The sequence below is a fragment of the Silurus meridionalis genome, chromosome 1, assembly GCF_014805685.1.
Source record: "Silurus meridionalis isolate SWU-2019-XX chromosome 1, ASM1480568v1, whole genome shotgun sequence".
In the NCBI taxonomy this organism is placed as follows: domain Eukaryota; kingdom Metazoa; phylum Chordata; class Actinopteri; order Siluriformes; family Siluridae; genus Silurus; species Silurus meridionalis.
The window spans coordinates 6003348-6024575 of NC_060884.1; the positions used below are offsets into that span (position 1 = coordinate 6003348).

General features: G+C 37.6%; 1 protein-coding gene across 1 annotated transcript in view; it reads left to right on the top strand.

Moving 5' to 3' along the window:
* The window catches only part of LOC124384389 (E3 ubiquitin-protein ligase SMURF2-like), a 63949-nt gene that overhangs the window by 24148 nt on the left and 18573 nt on the right, over nucleotides 1–21228 (top strand). The window contains exons 2-8 of the mRNA XM_046847185.1: nucleotides 445–483; nucleotides 4567–4675; nucleotides 8962–9095; nucleotides 11569–11634; nucleotides 13896–13980; nucleotides 15144–15227; nucleotides 18555–18757. Of these exons, the coding sequence (XP_046703141.1) occupies nucleotides 445–483; nucleotides 4567–4675; nucleotides 8962–9095; nucleotides 11569–11634; nucleotides 13896–13980; nucleotides 15144–15227; nucleotides 18555–18757 (720 nt within the window). The remainder of the gene's footprint in view (nucleotides 1–444; nucleotides 484–4566; nucleotides 4676–8961; nucleotides 9096–11568; nucleotides 11635–13895; nucleotides 13981–15143; nucleotides 15228–18554; nucleotides 18758–21228) is intronic.

The window sequence follows — 21228 nt, forward strand, 5'->3', positions numbered from 1 at the left end:
TTTAGACACACATGAGATGTGTGCTTGCGGATATAACTCTATTAGTCCGACTTAAGTTGATAGATTTGCGAAGAGACCCGGTGGCTTTATTTACGACAAACTTTCCTGTAAACAAGCCATCAACAGAGCAAACAGGCATTCATAACACGAAACCTGGAGTAACATGGAGAGCAAAAAGGGGAATATAAAAACCAGCTGGAGAACATTTGCACTAAGTGTTTTCATGTGCCATTTTGTAGTCAAGTCCAAAATCAATGGAGAGCATCCAGCACACTCACAAAATCCCACAGTTTACTGTAATAGGCCCAAATAATGCACCCTAGCAGGTTTAGAGCAACTAATGCACACTGGCTGCTATATAACTATAGGCGTCGTGACCTCCATATTGTTTACTAGACTTCTTTTCCTAATGTTAACATTGGCTTTTCTTTTCTCCTATTTCAGTTCTCTGTGCAAAGAACTTGTCAAAGAAGGACTTCTTCAGTAAGTAACCAGTTTAAATATTCTGCTGTCACTCAGTGTGTAGTCACTAGTAGAATATTTTTTTGTGGCAGATTTTCTATTGTAAGGTTATAGGTAATAATAATAAGTTATAATAAGGTATATAATATAATTATATATATAATATATATAATAAGGTCTTGTAGACATAGTATTATAGTTTATTATTCTTTATATATCTGAGTAAAGAAAGGACATTGTGAATAAATGTGTTGCAATGAAGGTAATTTCGCCTCTTAATATTTATGTATTTATATTATTCATAAAAATGATTTATTACTGCATTATCATAAAAAAAAATTATGAAACCTTTATAAAACCAACAATTACAAGTTTGATTTTTACAAATTTAAGTTTCAAGGTAAAGAAACTGTCCTGAGAATGAATGCATAAATACATATAGACCTTGAGCGTGAATTTCATCTGACACTACTAACAGAACTTCTGTTTTAGAAAATGTATCAACACTTTTGTACCAATTGGATTTCACGATTTAACAGTTGAGCAGAAGTAAGCTAAATGTCCTTTGCCAAGGTTTGCTTCTTTAGTTTTGCACCGGATATATTAAGGCTTATGTAGCTACCTTGTCATGGAGGTCTGTTCCACCCCAAACTTTTTTTTTTTTTTTTTTAATAAGTAAACAAAAAAGTCACCAACCCCTTCTTACAGAGGTCATACATTTTTTCCACAATTGGCTGTTTTAGATGGGCTTTCCTTCCAACCACACAGGAGCCATTTCTGATTTTACATGTTAAATTTACAAGGTAAATTTGGTTAATAGCCACAGAAGTCCTTGTAAACACGTTAATTATTCCAACACTAGTCCATCACACCTATACATGCTTTTTTTTTACATCCCATTTCAGATTTATTCACTTGCTGCTCTTATAATAATTCTCTACAGCGAGAATAAATGTCATTACTTCTCTTGCAGAAGCATCAATATTAAGCTCATAAAATGATCCTGGGGTTTCTGTGCATTTTTTCTGTGCATTACGGTTTTCCTGGGATTTGAAAGAGAAATTCGTTGGTTTTGTGCAAATTCTACGGGAATGAAATCACAAAAGTATAAATGGTTCATGAAAAAGCTTAACCCTTTAAAGCCTGACATTAAATAATTAATAGAAAATTATTATTATTTTTTTTTTGGAAATTGAAGTGTTTGTGGGGTCTTTAACCAAAATGGGAAAAAAAAAAAAACATTTACAAATTGTTTTTTATTTATTTTAATTATAATTTTTTTAAAACATATTTGATACATTGGGCATTTATGACAATTTACCAATCACAACAATGTACATGTACTGTATATTTGATATCAAATACAATAATCAGTTTTTGTTATGTTCACTCCTACTCATCATCATTCTTATCTTCCCCTAACTGCTCTGTCACTTAAAATGACCCTCCATAAGCATGCCGATGACAATTTCATCACTATATTTTTTCGACATCTGAAAAAACATACCGAAATCTGTTTGTGTATTCTGAATTTCTTCTCTGAATTGGTAAATATAACATATATTATGATATTTATACTTTTTTGTTTTACTGAACAGACCAATATTAGCAAGCTACAACATTAGATTGGATGTACAAAAATCACATAAATATTTGATTTCCACTAGTATGGAATCAGTTAAAAATGATTCTAAGATGACCATTTAATTTTTAATTAGTTTAATAAATAATAAAAACATTATTTATTTGTATTGTATTTTATATTTGATATTGTGGCAGGAATATTGCAGATTGCATCATGAATGGCAATACATTGATGACTAAGCTAAATTACCCTAGTATACACATTTTCAACACAATTTTACCATAAAATTCTTTAAAAAATATTAATTATTAGTTGCTTCAAAAAAGTACATATTCATATAAAAAAAAACCCAGTAACAACAAAAACTTTATTTTTACCACAAGCTTTACAAAATCTGCAAAGATTTGCTGAAAAACTAGCAAGTCAGTTTATAAAGGCAGCCATATTAGAAACACCTGCCTAAAGCCTGCTATTGATTGGAGAGCATAGATAAATCCAATAGGGCGACAATAGAAGACAATAGAAGACAAGTCTCTCATTTTTTTCAACAGGTTTTTGAGGAAAGTATTGTTGATGTTGAAAATTTGACGTTAAAGGGTTAACAACTGTTTTAGCTGACCTTTCCTCACAATGTCCAACTTTTCTTGAAAAGTACATTTTGTAAGTGTATCTGCGACTAAATACATTTCTTCTCCTCAGTCAGCCATAGTGGAAAGACAACACTGCTATTAAATCCACACAAATATATTTGAGCTTGTGTAGTTTGTTACTGAACGTGATTGGTTAAAGCAACAGCCTTCAAGCAACTTTTGATTTTATGTTACAAGTGCCTGCAGTGCCGATTGTGAAGGGCTTACGGCAGATTCCTTTGACCTTGCAACACTCGACGTGACAGCTGAAATCCGATTGGATAGAAACTCAAACCTAAACTTACATTAAGTTGTCCAGTCAATAGTAGAGCTATAAAATGATAATGATAGGTAAACAGACTATTGTTAATAATTTAATACACATTCATGAAGAAAAAAATGTCATCTTCTTCTTTCGGCTTCTCCCATTAGGGGTCGCCACAGCGGATCATCCTTCTCTATTCCCCCCTGTCTTGTACATCTGCGTCTTTCACCCCAACCACCTGCATGTCTTCTCTCACCACATCCATAAACCTTTTCTTTGGCCTTAATCTTTTCCTCCCTCCTGGTGGCGCCATCCTCAGCATTCTCCTACAAAAATATATTAAAACATAATTCAGTGATTTTAATCAAGTTTAGGCCAGCAGAGAAGGTCTTTCTGGCCCTGACTGCTTGCTACTACTTGGTTTCAGTGAAGTACTGCAGGGCTGGAGCATACCAAAGACATATCTTCTGCTGTTTGCTTCCATCTGAAGGGCAACAATTTTTTTTTTTTTTGAAAACCCACATGTGATGGTCTGGTGTTTGCAAACGTTTAGTGTATAGGCTTTAAATTATATTGTTTAGGATGCATCCTCTCACATATCAGAGATAGTTGCTCTTCACATGCTTCAGTGTTTAAACAGACTATGTTATCATCTACAATAATATCCAGCTGTCCAGTGCAGTTCTGGTTCGGGCTTATAAATCGTGAACCCTGTAATTCTTTGTTTGGAGTCGTACCAAATTGCAGAGTTTGTCCCTCAATGATGATTTCTTGCTCATGTTTGAAATCTGTTTGACATTACTGAAAACCTGTGTACAATCTACAATTGTATAAAATTGTTGACTACATACGCCTCCACAGCTAGAGGGCAAAACTACAGGATGTTTGTTTTGACTGTTGATTAAAGTTTTGATTGAACAACTACATTTTGGGTAAAAGAAACATCCAAATTCTTGCTAAATGATTCCTTCTTCCTTGATTTCTAAAATGAAAGAACATATTATAAAATCTATTTTAGATTCGGATGGATTTTGACTTTAACATCTATTTTTTATTTTTTTTGTACTTTTACATGGACAACTTATAGAAACACCATCATTAGTTGGAAATACCTGCATGACACAGGAAAATGTGACTAAACAAGCCAAACCTAAAAACAATCTAATAGATATGCTCATTGCTGTTTTCTCAGTGAGGAAGCCCTCAATTATGAGTCACAAAGAATTTGTATAATGTGGACTGGGTTCTCGGCAATAGTTTTAATGACGTCCGCTTCTAAGTAATCATTAATCGCCAACATTTACTCTCGTTTGCGAAAGCTACATCTAACGCACCTTTCTGACTCTCAACATTAGTGTTCAATGTATTTGCGCTTTACCTCTCTACAAAACGGAGACTATCATTACTTTTGCAGATGACACCTCTATCCTCGGCTTAATCTGACAACAGCAAGCATACACAAAAATAGTATTGAACTTGTTCAGGTGAAGTGTAGAAGACAAACCGACAAGGCTGAGGAGCATCATTCACCAAGCTATTTCCCTACTTCCTCACCTGCCATTCCTATAATAAAATGAGTGTATCTGACAATTTTGTGTTATTTTTATTTTTTTGTATGCCATTAGGACTGCCAGACCCTTTTGCTAAAGTGGTGGTGGATGGTTCTGGTCAGTGCCACTCGACAGACACGGTCAAAAACACACTGGACCCGAAATGGAACCAGCACTATGACCTGTAAGTCAGACACGTATATCTGCTGTCTTCCTATCTTCATAAATGTGTTTACAATAGGTTTGGAATGTTTTCTTATTGGCTTTAGAACTACACTGAATTTTTTAGGTACAATCATTAGTGTTTTAATCAGGTCTAACTGCCATATTGATGCTATGAATTCTACCGACTGTAGGTTGTTACATACAAAAATCAGCCATAACAAAATGACCACCTGCCTAATACTGTGTAGGTCCACCTTTTGCTGTGAAAAAACATCTGACCCGTCGAGCATTAACAGCATATTTAACTTCTTTAGCTTCGGATCACACAAACCAGACTTCGCTCCCCACGTGCATCAGTGAGCCATGGCCACTTATGACCCTGTCGTCGGTTCACCACTGTTCCTTCCTTGTAGCACTTTTGATAGATACTGACCAAAAAACAGGAACAGCCCAAAAAAAAAAAAACAGCTGCAGTTTTGGAGACACTCTAACCCAGTAGTCTAGCAGTTACAATTTGGCGTTTGTCAAACTCCCTCAAATCTTTATGCTTGCCCATTTTTCCTGCTTCTAACACATCAACTTTGAGAACAAAATGTTTTTATTTGCTGCTTAATAAATCCCACCCATTAACAGGTTCCATAATGAAGAGATGATCAGTGTTATTCACTTTACCGGTCATAATGTTATAATGTCATAATGTTATAATGTCATAATGTTATGCCTGGCCGGTCTATAGGTTGCCAGACATATGTGTTAAAAAAAGGGATCACCATGGGACCACCAATGAGCAGATATCAATTGGATAGAGACACAGACTTGGTAGTCCATGTCCTATAGGCACAAGTGCATCAGAGCCTACTGTGTTTCTTCAATTTAATTCAGTTCAATTTAGTTTTGTTTTTGCAGCGCTTAACAATGGACATTGTCCCAAAGCAGCTTTACAAAGGTTAACCTTGAATGTACAAGTTTAGGGCATATACATTTATCTTTTATAAGTTTATCTCATTTGAGGAAGCCAGTAAGGACAGTGACAAGGCTTCACTACTGGTTAGAAGTGGGCTGAGTTTTTTTGTGTACAGGAATGAATAGGCTACAGCTATATGGTTGTTGTATCTGGCAAAAATAGTAGCTTGAATAATGCATTGTGCACAAAAGCATAAAATGCATGCTTTTGTATTCGGTATTATCTGTAACTGATTATACCACAGGATTGTTACAAAATCTTTATTCTGATTAGTCAGGAAGTTTATTAATTTTATAGTGCAGCAGCTTTTGTCTGTAATGTGATCAATGTAATTTATCGTTTCTACAGTAACAGCTCATTAGTTGTGATGGTGTGTATTTTATAGTGAACACTCCATGTAATCTAAAGCTAAGAATAAACAGTTGAAATAGGATTTATGGAAGGAGTCTCCATTGTCAGCACTTTAAAACAGTTTTCTGCCAAGTTTTCATAGAAGACGGTGCTTTTTCCTTACTCATTGCCACATGGCAACTACTGATAATCGACTGAAAGTAAGCCTAAAAACCTTCAAAATACAAGTTATTACCAGTATGTACTGAATGCATGAATACTATTTTATTTCAGGCAATGTTTCCTAGATCAGACCTGCTAATGTGTTGGCAGTCATATATTTGTGGTTAAGAAGCATTCCTGTATGAGGACTTATATAGCAGGGAAATCGAATCATAATGCAGAATCGAAAAAAGTGAATGTTTCAGCAGCTGTTGCTGTTGTGATCCCGTGTTTATCGAGCACGTCTTCTAAACACTCTTGAATTTCGAACTTAGCCGTGTTTTTAGGGAATTCCTTGGAGGACCCAAAGGCCCTGCTGGCAGCAAAGTTCATTCCAGCAGAAGAAACTATGTGCTGGCTTTTTTTCTCTCTAACTCTCTATTAAGAACATATTGAGTCTTGTAGGCTGTGTTCTTTTTAAACATGGAATTATCTAACCAGTTAGAACACTGAAAACAGAGAAACAAATGTATGTTTTGGATGCTAAAGCATGAATACAGCGTGACTAACTAAGGCACGAATTTGTCATAGCATCATGCAGACTTGACAAAAACACATGAGCATGACATGATGCAACATAAATGCAGATCTACATCTTAAGAAGCATATATAATGTCCTACACATAAACATGATTTGAGCATAATGTGTTTCTGGTTGGTTATATGAACATGGAATCACATGCTACACAAAGATGTCATTAATGTAATGTGTTACAGAACAAAACCATGAAATTAAAGCATCATGAGGTACTATGATTGATTTCAAGCTGACATACTAGAGTATAAATGCATAAACATAGGATGCAGTTAATAAAATTCTGATAAATGTTGTGGCGTGTGTGTGTGCGTGCGTGCGTGCGTGCGTGTGTGTGTATCCATGACTCAGACATTTAATGGAGTCTAGGGCACCCCATTTGTAATCCACCTACAGGCTCTAGTAATACACCACAATCCCCCTCACCCCTTGTAATGTGAACAGGTGGGTGGAGGACTCCAGAGAATAAGGCATTCTGCACCATGTAGTCCTATTTGTGTGTGTGTGTCAGTGTGGGTTTGTCTTAGTGCTTTGTGCTTTGGCATCTTCTGTCTTTTCAGGCTGAGTGGACAGGTGATCTCAGCCCCCCAGACTGAAAGCTCATGGGAAGTAATTTGGAGTAGACCTATGTGACTTGTGGCCTGAGAGAGTTCAACAGGACTTCAGTATTACATGAATTTATTTACAGGGCTTTGATGAATGTGTAGCCACTGGCACAAGTACAGCAATTCCACTGTATGTGTGTTTGTCTGCCAGTGTCTGTGTTTGTTTAAGTAGGTATGTTTGGGTGTTTACATCAAACAGAGAAACAGTTTTATTAACAGGAGGGTGTTAATATTGTGACATTATTTGTGGTCCACATCATTCAAAAGTAAGGGTTACTGAGGTAATGGCTAAAGTTACTAAAGTAAAGGTTAGTTTTAGAGGAATGGGTCAGTCTCTGATGTAAGGTTAGTTAATGAGGTAAAGGGAACAGCTTCTGAGGTAAAGGGTTACTGAGAAAGGTTTAAGGTACTGAGGTAAATGTACAGTTACTGAGGTGAAGGTTACTGTTACAGAGGTTACTGAGGTACAGTTACTTAGGTGAAGGTTACTGTTACAGAGGTAAATCTACAGTTACTGAGGTGAAGGTTACTGTTACAGAGGTAAATGTACAGTTACTGAGGTGAAGGTTACTGTTACAGAGGTTACTGACATACAGTTACTGAGGTGAAGGTTACTGTTACAGAGGTAAATGTACAGTTACTGAGGTAAATGTACAGTTACTGAGGTAAATGTGAGTTACTGAGGTATGGATATAGTTACTGAGGTATGGGTATAGATACTGAGGTAAATGTGAGTTAATGAGGTAAAGGTACAGTTACTGAGGTGAAGGTTACTGTTACAGGGTTTAAAGGTTCAGTTACTGAGGTAACAGTTACTGATAATGAGGTATGGGTACAATTACTGAGGTAATGGTTTCTGTTACTGGGGTATGGGTACAGTTACTGAGTTAAAGGTTACTGAAGTATGGGTACTATTACTGAGGTAAGGGTACCGTTACTAAGGTAACGGTTACTGTTAATGAGGTATGGTTTGATTAGATTTTTTTATTTATACACGCATGGATTTTTTTTTTTGTTTATTGTTATTTTCCCTGGGAATTAAGCTTTGCAGCTCTTATGCATAGCTGCATAAATAATGATGACACATCTAAAAAAAAATACATCAATAAGTCCAAATAGATTTCGCTTTTTGTATTTAATGAGCAGAGAGATGTTCGTGGTCTGACAGTTGTTTCTTTAGTCTTGTTTTGGAAGTTACAAGGCTAACAACTAATGGATGTCTGTTTCACTTCTATTCATTTTAAGTTTTGCTACTTTAATTGAATAAAACTAAAGGTTCTGAAAGGTAAATATGTATACACATTAAGGCTTGTTTTAGTAAAGAGTGTAAGGGCCAATTTTACAATGACATGTTCCCCTAAATATTTAATCATTTATTATGGCTTTATTATGTAATCACTAAAAGATTTTGGCAACCTTTGAATCACTATTGCAATCCACTGGTGCCTTTGTGATTGTGTGGGGTTTATGGTAATTATCCAGATATGTTGTTGTTGTTGTTGTTAGAAACAATAGAAAACACATTTTTAGGCTTGACTGAGTTTTTATCAGAGTGAAATATTACTTAGTTAATTGCTGGGACTTAATTCTGAGTTTCACCATATTCTGCTCCGGTGTATCATTTGTTTCTTTTGTTTTTCTTTCAACAGTTATATTGGTAAGCTGGATTCAATCACCATCAGCGTATGGAACCATAAGAAGATTCATAAAAAGCAGGGAGCAGGGTTTCTTGGCTGTGTACGTCTTCTCTCCAATGTCATTAACCGCCTCAAAGACACTGGCTGTAAGTCATGAGCTAGCAATGTTAATTTAGCAAAACATTTCCTGAATGTTATGGTTAATAACAATATTGTTTTTGTAGAATGTCCAATCTGTACGGGTTAATTAAACGTACCTCGTGAGAACATGGGATTTTGCTTTGTTATGGTGAATTTAACTGAAAATGGGAAATTCTGAAGTCAAGCATGTTGTATTAGTCATGAGAACTAGGCAGCTCGGAAATGTCGAGCATAATCTATGATCAACTACTGAAGATCTGTATAAAAACCTTTACTTTTCTAATAGATAAAACAAGAAGAGGGGTGTCTAAATTGTTTGTCCAGTGTTTTATTTATTATTGTTGTTTAAAAAACAAAACAAAAAAGCAAGTATTAGATCACACGTTTTAACAACACTGTTGAATTTATAAATTAAACTTTTTTTGTAAGTACTGTGCCTACATTTAATTAATTGTCGTAAGTTGTCTGCAGGTTGTAGGCATCGTTGACAGAAAAGGGTTAGGGTTGTACATGTAACTATTGATATTTCCAAATAGATTTCGCATAACCATGCTGTGACAATCTGTCATAGCTTCATTTGACCAACCAATTTCCAGTCCCACAGCAACGTACTCTTAGCACATTGGCAAGCAAACCAAATTTATTGGGAATAATTTAGTATAGTACAGTGTTACTGGCCACATCAGATTAGTAACTATACTGTGTCATACCGTGTTGAATCTTATTACAGTGCAATAGCGCACATTGCTGGCAACTACATATGTCAATGTCTAGAGACGTTTCCTTTCATACTGCATACACCTCTCCTCTGGGTTTCTCTGGAAGGTAGTGCCAGTCTAAAAAAAAAAAATATAAAAAAAAAAAAAAAAAAGGGGGGTCAAAGGAAGAGGTGGAGGATTCTGGCCAGACAGACTGACTCAATACTCTCCTTAGGGATGTGTGTGTGTGTGTGTGTGTGTGTGTGTGTGTGTATAGGGTGGGGTACCTGGAAGACATTTGCCCCAACCATACTCTCCCCAGCGGCCCCAGCTGAGCTCTACCACATAGACACACAAAAGCACACATATACACAGAAATGCACTGTCTGCTTGTGTCTCTGTATCTGTCTATCCCTGTGCACATGTATGTCTGTCTGTGTGTAAAGTCTAGATAATACATGCATTCAATTGTAAATCCGTAATCACAAATTATTTAATGCCGTATATGTACATATGTGTTTTATTCAATGAAAAATCAAGTGTGCACAGATAAGCAAGTGTACACAATACACCATGCCTGGCATCTGATTTTTGCTTAGTTTCACATAAATTTTATATGCATGAGGTTTAAGGAAAACCCTTTAAATGTCAAATCTGTTTCACCAAAACAGTGTAGAGATTTTACACTACCTGGGAGTAAATAAACCTTGCCTGGAGTGTCATTCTACAAAGATCATATTCAAAGAGACACACAGGTGGTAGTAAAAGCAGTCATTCTGTCTAAACATGTCCAAAACCTCCTCACACAGCGAAATGTCATGCATTGACTAAGTTGTACAAATTTGTTGTAATCAGGTACCAGCTGTCAAAATAGTTCAGGCTCATGTGCTAAAGTCAGATATACATAATTAAATGCAATTATTTATTTTTATACTGTCTGGGTGTATGCACCTTTTAAAATGCTACAACTGTTCCTGCACTTTTCGATTCAATATTTTGCAGTGTGACCGGTTTTGCCAGGCTGTTGCCCAAATCCTCATTGTTTTGTTAGGAATGCCACACGAACGGCAATTTGTTAATATTGCAGACGGTAGTGTATATTTGTGCTCGCTATAAACAAAGATTAGAAGTCCTATTCAGAAGCTTGTGCCAACTTGGGCCTGCGTATCTTTCTCTGTTAGAAATCCCCTGCTACCATGTATGTTAAGTGTGAAGGTGGACTTATCCTATAAATTGTTCCACATTTACCTCCAACTTGTAAGTACAGGCTATATTTATGATTTCATGAAGTTGTGCACTTTTATCAGAATCAGATGTAGAAGATTCTTATGGAGCATGTGTGAATTTGTGGTGTGTAAATTTGCCAACAACATTGTGTGGTGTTTTTGAGTCACAGGCTGAGCCTCAGTCAGGAAGTGTGTCTCACCGCAGATCCTCTTAGCACCGGGCGCACCGACTCCACCAGCACACACATACTGCAGAATGCATGTTTTCTAGGAAATCGCGTCTGTTTCATTTGGAAGGGGAAACCACAATGTTTTGCGTCTGATGCAGCTTGTGTGTCCTTAACACTCCCTTAGTTTCTTGGTTTATTATGATGATGTGGCATCAGTCGTCTGCCTCAGCTGGCAGTCGGCACAGAGCAGATTTGTCACTTGTGTGCTTTTGTAGGTTAGAGGTCAAGATATAGCATGGTGAATCAATTGTGTAATACATTATTATTAATTTATTAGGATTAATTGCACAGTGTAATTATTGGAATTATTCTTTTCATTACCAGATCAAAAGCTGGACCTGAACAAGCTTGGGCCTAACAATCATGACAACATCAGAGGGCAGATAGTGGGTGGGTAAACCACATTCACATGCACAAAGACACAAACATAATGCATACACAAAACACTAATTAAGGGTGTCTACCCTGTCTGAGGAATTCATTGCATCAGACACAAATCTAGTGTTAGTTTTCCTTTGTAGGAAGCCACACCTCCTTTACTGGAACTAATACCACACCTTCTGGACAGATACAGAGATCACACATTATTGAATGGGACTGACAAGGACAGAGGCCACACATCCCTGATTCAAACTGACAGGCAGAGAGGCCACACCTCCTTTAAAGAGACTGACAGGCACAGAGGCCACACCTCCTTTATTGATACTAACAGGAACAGAGGGCACATCTCCTTTATTGAGATTGACATTCACAGAGGCCAGACCTCCTTTATTGAGACTGAAAGGCACCAAGGCAACAACTGTTTTTTGGAACTCACAGCAACATAGGCAACACCTTTTCTGGTACAAACAGCTAAAGAGGCCAGGACTTGATAGTTATTAATGGGCATGGTGGCCAAGCCTTATTTATTGGAACTGACAGCCCTATAAGCCACACCTTTTTATTGGGAGTGACACACATAAACCACTCCTTCTTTACTGTGACTGACAGGCACATAAGCCACACCTTCTTCACTGGGACTGACAGGCACATAAGCCACACCTTCACTGGGACTGACAGGCACATAAGCCACGCCTTCTTCGTTGGGACTGATAGGCACAGAAGCAATGCCTTCTTCACTGGGACTGATGGGCACAGTGATCACAACTTTATAGAGCCTCTATGTATGGATAAACATAACAGTTTTCATTGTGAAGCCAAAATGTCTCTGAGGCCCTCTAGTGGCTGGCTGCAGTACAAGTTGTAACCCCTCCCATTCCTATCTTGGGTAACGACAACAAGCCAAACTTACATCAAGTAACATCTTCACAAATTAACCTCAGGAATATAGTTCTGTCATTTTACAAGTACAGTTGACCATGATATCTTACTCTATATTCTTCTGTATGATAAATGTATTTTTGGTTATTTAATAAAAAAATTCAGTGGTGTTTTTGATGAAGTGACTGACAGATTTGGATACACTATCCCACAAAACACCTACGACTACGACAGTTCTAGAGTAAAGCCATGTCTGTTCTGTTGTAAACAAATATAACGGAGCGAGCATTTCTCTGCAGGTCTTTCGATGTGAAGTAGCTCATTGTACTCATAACCAGCAAACCACTTAACTAATGTCACTAATAAACTGATAACAATTACATTATGCTATTTATCGTATTTGAACATACTCCACCTACAGAATTAGTGGAGAATATAAAAACACACATATGGATAACTTACTGTGTTATGCTATAAGGCTACTCCTGTTTTATAGTAACTGGCTGAGAGAAACAATGCCTCCTTTATTGGGACTGATTGGCACAGAGGCCACATCTCCTTTACTAGGACGGACGGACCCCGAGGCCACACATTATTTTTTTGGGATTGATATGTTCAGTGACCATACCTCCTTTATTGGGACTGATGGGTACAAAGGCCACAACTCTTTTTTTGGGATGGAAAGACCCAGAGGCCACACTTCCTTTATTAGAACTGATATGTACAGAGGCCACACCTCCTTTATTGGGACTGATGGGTACAGAGGCCACACCTCCTTTATTGGGACTGATATGTACAGAGGCCACACCTCCCTTGTTGGGATGGACAGACTCAGAGGCCACACCTCCTTTATTAGGGCTGATATGTACAGAGGCAACACCTCCTTTATTGTGATGGACAGACTCAGAGGCCACACCTCCTTTATTGGGACTGATATGTACAGAGGCCACACCTCCTTTATTGGGATGGACAGACCAAGAGGCCACACTTTCTTTATTGAAAGTGATAGGTACAACAGCAACACCTCTGTCATTGGGCCTGCACAAATCAGAAACCACACCTCCACACCTTTATTGGGACTTATAGAGACCACACCTCCTTTATTAGGACTTGGGGTTATAGAGGCCACACCTCCTTTATTGGGATAGACAGACCAATAGGCCACACCTCGTTTATTAAAACCGATAGGTACGACGGCCACACCTGCTTTTTTGGGACTGATGAAAACAGAGGCCCACATGTTCTTCACTGGGAGTGATTGGTACAGAGTCCACATCTTCACTGGGACTGTGTAGGATTGTGTGGTACACAGATACATGCAAAATCTCTGGATATAGTAGAGGGACTGTTGTGTGACTATGGGTCGTGTGTGTGTGTGCGTGTGTGTCTAGTGAGCTTGCAGTCCACAGACAGAATAGGAACAGGAGGCCCCTTGGGCGACTGCAGCCGTCTGTTTGACAACGACTTACCAGATGGGTAATATGTCTTAAACCAAATACACTGATGCACACCAGCACCCTGCTTTAAATAGTAATTATTCTTACATGTTTTCAACCGAGTCTCTGACACATTTCCTGTACTAATAATTTAAAACCCTTTGTTAGTTTAATTTGAAACAGAATTATATGAATGAATTAGGTGGTTAAAAAACTGCTCTCATGAGCCTTGTCCAACAATGAATCCCTTACTATTATATTGTAAAAATGTATGTATGTATAGTTGATCTGTTGAAATCCTTGTTTGGGTAAAATTACACACATTGCAGATGAGATAAACAAAGAGTAGTTTGAAAATACAGTGGTCCCCCGGTTATCGAACGGCTCGGCTATCGAACATTCCGGTTAGCGAACGGTTTTCCGAACTAAATTTCGGTCCGGTGAACGAACAAAGTTCCAGTTATCGAACGCCACCCACGCTGCCCAACCCAGCGCGAGGGGAAGAAACTGCTTCCGCTTCAACCATCGCTGAGTAAGCATCTATCGCCACTTCTGTTTGTGAACAATATTAGTGATATTTAGCGGTAAGTAACAGTAATCATTTTGTTTCTTACTTTTGTAAAGTTGTTAATTTATACTTTTACCGAGCCAACACAAAATACCCGCAGAGATCGGGATAATCCGGCAAGGATTGCCCGATACGGAGGAAGCCCGATTGCGATGAGCTCAATGTGGGCGGGGCACGCATGAGCGAAGGAAAAGGGCATTCCCTGAAGCACCATGACAGCCACCGTAGGGGGCTTGGCAGGGGGATTCCTGACTATTAATACGGCTAAAAACAGGAAAAAAATTGTTAATTATTGGGTATTGGTGGAGTTTGGGAACGGATTAATTGGTTTTTCATTATTTCTTATGGGATAATTAGGTCCGTTTTCGAACATATCGGATTCCGAACGGTTTCAAGGGACGAATTAAGTTCGATAACCGGGGGACCACTGTATGTGTAAAATATGGTAATATGCAGAAGATTTGGTAATTACAAATGTTTGTACACTGGAGCCTTCCACATTGATACTTTTATAATTGAACATTGCACCAATCTTCTTTAGATCAAATGTTGATGTTTATTCACTCTGTGTGTGTGTGGATGTGTGTGTGTGTGTGTGTGTGTGTGTGTGTGTGTGTGTGTGTGTGTGTGTGTAGCTGGGAGGAGAGGAGAACTGCGACAGGCAGGATTCAGTATCTCAATCACATCACACGGACAACACAGTGGGAAAGACCAACCAGGTCAGAATAATTTGTGTCTTTTGTCACCACTTTATCACTTGGTTCACAACAACAACAACACCACACACACAAACACACACACACAGGATGAGTCTACCACTTTCTGTGTCTGTCTGACCTACGACACACAAAGATGCGCTTGTACCTCATCATCTGACCACACTCACTCACTTTATTCATACCGAGAAAAGCATTGGTAATTTCCTTCACTGTTGCCATGCCAACAAGCTAATAAAATAATTTACACTGTGGTATCTCAAGGGTTTTGTTTTGGTATAAGGACTCTTTTCCCATAGTTAGAAATCATTGATTTAGCAATGCAATTGTATTCTTGATACATATACAGGGAGTGCAGAATTATTAGGCAAGTTGTATTTTTGAGGATTAATTTTATTTGAGGATTTAATTTGAACAACAACCATGTTCTCAATGAACACAAAAAACTCATTAATATCAAAGCTGAATATTTTTGGAAGTAGTTTTTAGTTTTAGCTATTTTAGGGGGATATCTGTGTGTGCAGGTGACTATTACTGTGCATAATTATTAGGCAACTTAACAAAAAACAAATTCATACCCATTTCAATTATTTATTTTTACCAGTGAAACCAATATAACATCTCAACATTCACAAATATACATGTCTGACATTCAAAACCAAACAAAAACAAATCAGTGACCAATATAGCCACCTTTCTTTGCAAGGACACTCAAAAGCCTGCCATCCATGGATTCTGTCAGTGTTTTGATCTGTTCACCATCAACATTGCGTGCAGCAGCAACCACAACCTCCCAGACACTGTTCAGAGAGGTGTACTGTTTTCCTCCTTGTAAATCGCACATTTGATGATGGACCACAGGTTCTCAATGGGGTTCAGATCAGGTGAACAAGGAGGCCATATCATTAGATTTTCTTCTTTTATACCCTTTCTTGCCAGCCACGCTGTGGAGTACTTGGACGGTGTGATGGAGCATTGTCCTGCATGAAAATCATGTTTTTCTTGAAGGATGCAGACTTCTTCCTGTACCACTGCTTGAAGAAGGTGTCTTCCAGAAACTGGCAGTAGGACTGGGAGTTCAGCTTGACTCCATCCTCAACCCGAAAAGGCCCCACAAGCTCATCTTTGATGATACCAGCCCAAACCAGTACTCCACCTCCACCTTGCTGGCGCCTGAGTCGGACTGGAGCTCTCTGCCCTTTACCAATCCAGCCACGGGCCCATCCATCTGGCCCATCAAGACTCACTCTCATTTCATCAGTCCATAAAACCTTAGAAAAATCAGTCTTGAGATATTTCTTGGCCCAGTCTTGACGTTTCAGCTTGTGTGTCTTGTTCAGTGGTGGTCGACTTTCTGCCTTTCTTACCTTGGCCATGTCTCTGAGTATTGCACACCTTGTGCTTTTGGGCACTCCAGTGATGTTGCAGCTCTGAAATATGGCCAAACTGGTGGCAAGTGGCATCTTGGCAGCTGCACGCTTGACTTTTCTCAGTTCACGGGCAGTTATTTTGCGCCTTGGTTTTCCACACGCTTCTTGCGACCCTGTCGACTATTTTGAATGAAACGCTTGATTGTTCGATGATCACGCTTCAGAAGCTTGGCTATTTTAAGACTGCTGCATCCCTCTGCAATATATCTCACTATTTTTGACTTTTCTGAGCCTGTCAAGTCCTTCTTTTGACCCATTTTGCCAAAGGAAAGGAAGTTGCCTAATAATTATGCACACCTGATATAGGGTGTTGATGTCATTAGACCACACCCCTTCTCATTACAGAGATGCACATCACCTAATATGCTTAATTGGTAGTAGGCTTTCCAGCCTATACAGCTTGGAGTAAGACAACATGCATAACGAGGATGATGTGGTCAAAATACTCATTTGCCTAATAATTCTGCACTCCCTGTATAGTATATATAGTATATATAGTAAAAATATATTAAAATATCATCTTAAAAAAAATAAAAATAAAATATCACATACACTTAATACAATTAACAGCTCATTATAAACGAGTTGTTAATGTTTCTATAACTGCACCCAAGCTCACTAGCAAAGAATTTCATTCCTCTAATGCATTTACATGTTCCGCATGATCAAAGAATGGCATGTAATAAATTACCCATTTCACTGACCAATCAAGCTCCAGTATTTAGCAGTCATTAGGATATTCAATGATATTCAGAGAACTGTGGGATTACACACAGGAGTGTGTAAAGCTCGTTTTTACTCCACAGCGATCCTCAGATAACTTGGTGCTAATTGATCCTGCGGTTGTGGTCAGTCTGGGAACGCAAAATGAAAGCAACAGTATAAATGGCAGACTGAAAGTCTCTGCACACACACACACAAACACACAAACACATTTCTTTTCTCACACAAATGAGGTCACGGAAATGCAGGCTGGAAACTAAACGAGGTCACGTAGTATGTGCTGCTGCATTCACACGCCAAATTATATTGAACCATTAAAGGTTTGCATAGCATAATTGGCTGAAAAAACAAAAATGAATGGGATAGTGAGATTAGGCAAATATTTTATATATATATATATATATATATATATATATATATATATATATATATATATATATATATATATATATATATATAATATTTGTCTAATCTCTCTCTCTCACACACATGCACAAATGTCTCACAGCCTTCCCACAGTTTTTCTCTGTTCTCTGTAATAACTGTACTCTTTGTGATATAAATGAAAAAAAAAGGAAGGAAGTTCGATCACTTCCTCAACCTACATTTGGCTTATTCCGCTTAGATAGAATATAGAAATCACCATCAGTATCCATAGCCTGGGTTAGGACACAGATGGGCAACATCACTTAACTGTAGTCCAAGAGTCAAAGGTCAGAGCTTAACAATACAGAATTAAGAGGATTTCTTAATGATCATTATGGTATAAAAACCGGGTGAAATGGCAGGGTCAAAGACAGGGTGAGGTCATAAAAGGGCAAAAATTGGAAAAAGAACAAATCACAAGCAGAGAAAGGGGGGTTTTTGGGGTCTTTCCAAAGCATTTTTTTGCCATTGATTACAGTATAAACCCATGCTGATGATTAATACTGATTTTTTTTTTTGGTATTCTGCCTCGCACTAAAATGGAAAATGACGGAAAGGCAGCGTTTTATCTTTATTTTCTAAAGGATATCAAAAAGTGTGTGTGTCAAAAGCATTTGTTATTCAGAATATTTGTATGCAAAATTACGACCGAATTTGGATGGAGTTACATACCAGATACAGACACAGGAATGGAGATGCAGTCATTTTGCCCACAAAATTGTCCTGTGCCCATTTTTTCCACCTGATGCAGGCCCGCCTCAGAGTATGCAAGCCCGGGTCGGCCACTGAGCTGTCTGCTGGATGAGAACACACCCATCCTGAATTCGAATGGAGCCATGGGCGTCACACACTCCAACTCCAGAGCTCAGGAGAGACGTGTCCGCTCACAGAGACACAGAAACTACATGAGCAGAACGCACTTGCACACACCTGCCGATCTGCCTGAGGGATACGGTTAGTACAGTAATATACATACATATATACAATATGTTAGACCATCCATATGTGCTTTTTTAAATAGCTAGCTAAACATTAAATGCTACTGACAAATAGTCAACTCCACTACATCATGCTATTTTTTTATATTTTAAAAAAGAGGATTTAAAATATTGTGTTTTTATTATATATATTATATAGATTTTTATTTAAAAAAACATCAATCTTCATACATCAATCTTTCCTCAGTATACAGCTATGTTACACAAGTAAATTCTATCTCATGCTCGTATAGAGTTCTGACAGACGTCTGTACCCTTATAAGGCAGCAGTGTCTCAGACATTTCCTTTATTGCTTCAATATGTGCAAGTTCAAAACAGAGCACAGCACAGGTTCTTCTGTCTGCACTGAGGTAAAAAAAAAAGTAGTCGTCTCCATGGTGTTACAGGGTACACATTACATCGCTTAATTACGCCTCTAAATTTTTTGTTTGCGATGTTTGTTGTTTATTGTTGAGATGGTGGGGGAATGGAATAAAATTATACAGGAAGGTTTTAAATAATAAATAATATAAAGTGTGTGTGTATATATATATATATATATATATATATATATATATATATATATATATATATATATATATATATATATATATATATATATATATATATATATATATATATATACATATACTATATATATATATATATGTATGTATACAGTACAGACCAAAAGTTTGGACACACTTTTTGGAGTTTTCTTTATTTTCATGACTATGAAAATTGTAGATTCACACTGAAGGCATCAAAACTATGAATTAACACATGTGGAATTATATATGAATTATATACATAACAAAAAAGTGTGAAACAACTGAAAAATGTCATATTCTAGGTTCTTCAAAGTAGCCACCTTTTGCTTTGATTACTGCTTTGCACACTCTTGGCATTCTCTTGATGAGCTTCAAGAGGTAGTCACCTGAAATGGTCTTCCAACAGTCTTGAAGGAGTTCCCCGAGAGATGCTTGGCACTTGTTGGCCCTTTTGCCTTCACTCTGCGGTCCAGCTCACCCCTAAACCATCTCGATTGGGTTCAGGTCCGGTGACTGTGGAGGCCAGGTCATCTGGCGCAGCACCCCATCACTCTCCTTCTTGGTCAAATAGCCCTTGATGCCTTCAGTGTGACTCTACAATTTTCATAGTCATGAAAATAAAGAAAACTCTTTGAATGAGAGGTGTGTCCAAACTTTTGGTCTGTACTGTGTATATATATACACACACCAAATACATATTTACGTACATACACTATTTGGACAAAAGTTGTCCAAATTCTTGTTGGAAGCCCACAATTGTACATGATGTCTTTGGATGCAGTTGCATTACATTCATTTCTGTGTTTGTTTGTTTGTTTGTTTAAAAGGAAAGAAAACACTAGACATTATTACATGCTGACAACCCATGCGGTGTACATAGGGCATATAGCATAAAGCTAGTTTGCAGCCCTCGTCCCAGGTCAGGCTATTACATAAGGTCAAAACAACCAAAAAAAAAAACAATAATCACAGAAAATAAATTGAGTACAAATAAACAAATTCATACAAATAACTAAGGCTGCAACAACTAATCAATTAACGATAATAATCGATAATGAAATTCGTTGTCAACGAATGCCGTTATCGCTCAGTCGGGCTGCTCAAGTTACGGGCTAAGTAAGAGAACACAGGCACTTACGAAAATGGCAGAAAGTACAGGGCCAACCGGCAGCAGAAAAAATGTGCGTCCCAAGTTGTGTAAAGCAGAGTTTGTGTGGGCCGGAAGTACCACAGTGATGCACGTAAAATGAAAACACATTGGTGTCAAGAAACATCATAGAATTCTCATCATAGAATCCTCATCATGTGAAAAATGGTGTAGTTAAATTTAGTGCTATTGTGTAAACTGTTACACAATAGCTTCTGGACAGTCGCACTGAATCTGTTCTGTCGTGACTCACGATCGAGCTGTTTGCGCAAACTGATGCTCGCGAGTCACGACAGAACAGATCCAAACATTGTGATGGATTTGATTAAACCGGTGCTAACAAACGCTAAATCTGAAAGCAGCAAATAACAGCAGCAGTAAACGATTACACTTAGTCACTGTTTTGGTTTTCATTGAATTCTTATGCGTTTGTACAGCAATGGATATTTTTTTCCTTTATTTTTTAATCAAGACTGTTAGCCTGCTGCGTTTCTCCGTTCCATTCTCTTTTTATAGAATTTGTCTACTACAACAGTAACTTATCTGTTTTCAAACGTGATGTACTGAAGCTTTACTATGTTAAATGCTTGTTTTTAATATTTGCATATTTAATGTATGCATATATCATTTAGTTGTTATACAAAATTAAAATAATTACATATTTAAGATGCTTGAATATGTAAAAAAAATTAAAAAGTTTCTTAAAACAAATTGTATATTTTATATAGGTTTTTTATATATTGGGGGTT